The 2289-nt window shown below is 36.6% G+C and overlaps 1 protein-coding gene across 2 annotated transcripts in view; it reads left to right on the forward strand.

Moving 5' to 3' along the window:
• ctsw (cathepsin W) overlaps positions 1-2289 on the forward strand; it is a 14840-nt gene that overhangs the window by 3394 nt on the left and 9157 nt on the right. Inside the window, exons 4-5 of one of the 2 annotated variants that reach the window (XM_015383368.1) lie at positions 992-1053; positions 1172-1244. In XM_015383368.1, the coding sequence (XP_015238854.1) occupies positions 992-1053; positions 1172-1244 (135 nt within the window). The remainder of the gene's footprint in view (positions 1-991; positions 1054-1171; positions 1245-2289) is intronic. The other variant, XM_015383369.1, reaches the window with a different exon arrangement.

Here is a 2289-nt window from a genome sequence, read left to right on the forward strand (position 1 = left end):
GTGCTTCTTGGTCCCAATGGAATTTCTCATTGGGAACCTACTAGCACTAAGTTGCTAACTGGTTAGCAAGATGCTTCCGTTAAACCGCCCACAACCAACACGCTTGTGAACCTTCCGACACAACAATTCCACCCTCTTTGACAAATGACCAATCACATTCACTTTATTTAATAGTGTAAAGTCGTGCACCACTCAGAGAATTCGGAAAATGCAACGGTTGGGACGGCTATTTCCATATGTCTTTGAACATTTTATGTATAAAATGGAATTTTTATCCCGTGCAGTTAGGAATGTATAAATTTTTTTGTACTTTAAATTCCCAAGCAGAAAGTTCAACTATAAAATTTGAACTGCAGAAAGTACCTGCAAAAATGTAAGTGCTGAAATCCGTCTAAAACTTTTAATGCAGAAACTCACCTGCAAAAAATCAACTGCAACTGTTTAAATTTATAATTATGCAAGTCACCAGCACTACAGTAAGCTTTGCAGGTTTGAGCCAATCAGACGCTCTCATTTGATCATGTGTTTGGGACAAAGATGGGTTCTAACATTTAGCCTGGTTCCCATAACCTGTGGAAACAGGCTTTTAGCACATAAGAAAACTGATTTTTTTATGTCATCCAGTTCAAAACCTTCAACTTCTTTGGGCAAAGTATGATGTGTGAAATGTTTGACTGATCTGATGAGAGCTAGCGCCCTACAAGCTAGCCATCATCAACCAATCCAAGGTACGGGATTGTCACAATATCAAATGAGCGTAACTGATTGGCTAAAGGTTGCTGGATATGCTGTAATTCTTTTCCAGTTGATATTTTGTAGGCAAATGTTTAAAGAGTAAATCTAAAGCAAAAATAAATAATAAATTAAACACCTAATTGTACAGAATACAAACAATGGGAGCTATAAATTAAATATTTGAAAAAAAAAAGTCTGATTCTTATGAGAATATTTTCCTTTCAGATAAAAACTAACATGTTCTCCCTTTTTTCAGGCATTCCAGCCTCAGAAGAGACCAACAAGCTGGAGGCTTTATCCACCATCCATCCAGCTGAGGTAAAAGCAGCTTAGCTCTAATTACTAACAACAATTTTTTTTTTATCGGTTTCTTGTTTTGCCGATCATTCCTTCTTGCTTTAAAACTGTTTTTTTCTGGGTTTTTTTTATCTGTTAGGAGTCTGTGGATCTGTTGGGCCAGTTTAAAGAGTTCATGGTCAAATACAATAAGGTTTATAGCAGCCAGGAGGGTGAGTGGTTCACACCTGCTCACATAACACAGCACTTCTATATAAAAAGGACAGCACCTCCATATAAAGGGACACTCAGCACCTTTTGTGCTCACAGCATGTTGTGTTCGCCCTGAAGCGAGAACAAACCCCGCAAATTCTGTTTATCTAAACAGTGCCTTTGAAAAGGTTTTAGCTCTCTTGTAAACGGCGTCTGTTCCTGTTTTATTTGCGGACTCAACTGTTTTGGATATAATCTATTAAAATATCTCTGTTTTTTTCTGACACTTGGGTTACAAGCTGATGATTGTAAGCAGACCTTTGAACTACTGAGGAAGGAAAACCCATGAAGCGGCATATTCAAAGCTTTATTTCTTAATTCATTCTAGAGGAGTGGCGGCCTAGCGGTTAGGGCATAAAGCTAGGAATCTTGAGGTTGTGAGTTCAAACCCCACTCCCACAGACTCTCCTCTGGCTCTATGAGCAAGACCCTTAACCGCCGATTTCTCCCCGGGTGCGACACGATGGCAGCCCACTGCTCCCCAAGGGATGGGTTAAATGCAGAGATAAATTTCTCCAATGTGAGATCAATAAAGTTCAATTATGTCTTTAAGTACTGTATTGATGTTAAACAAACGTTTCATCCTCACAAATCTTCCAAAGTAGCTAAACTATAGTAGCCATAGAGAATCATTGGCTCAAACATAGAGAATGAGCCAACATTTTTTTAAGTTAATGACCCTGTAACAGGTAATCTATTAAATGATAAAAGATCCTGAAGGTACTTAAAAGAGTAGCGTGTCATTAAAAGAAGAGTTTTTTTTTTTTTTCTGAAAAAGGGGGCTTGAATAACAAACAAGGAACATAAGAAAATAATTGGTGTCATTTTGTCATGTTTTTCTTTTCATCTGCTATATTATCAGGGTTTCAACAGATCATTAAAAATCATTAAAAATAATTCATTTTTTTTAAATGAAAGCCTTAATTGGCATTAAAATTCATTAAATGTGATTATCGTGGCATTTAAAGTGCTTTATTTAAAAAAAAAATACAATTATAAAAACAA

This window comes from Cyprinodon variegatus, unplaced genomic scaffold (assembly GCF_000732505.1).
Source record: "Cyprinodon variegatus isolate N-32 unplaced genomic scaffold, C_variegatus-1.0 Scaffold283, whole genome shotgun sequence".
NCBI classification, from domain to species: domain Eukaryota; kingdom Metazoa; phylum Chordata; class Actinopteri; order Cyprinodontiformes; family Cyprinodontidae; genus Cyprinodon; species Cyprinodon variegatus.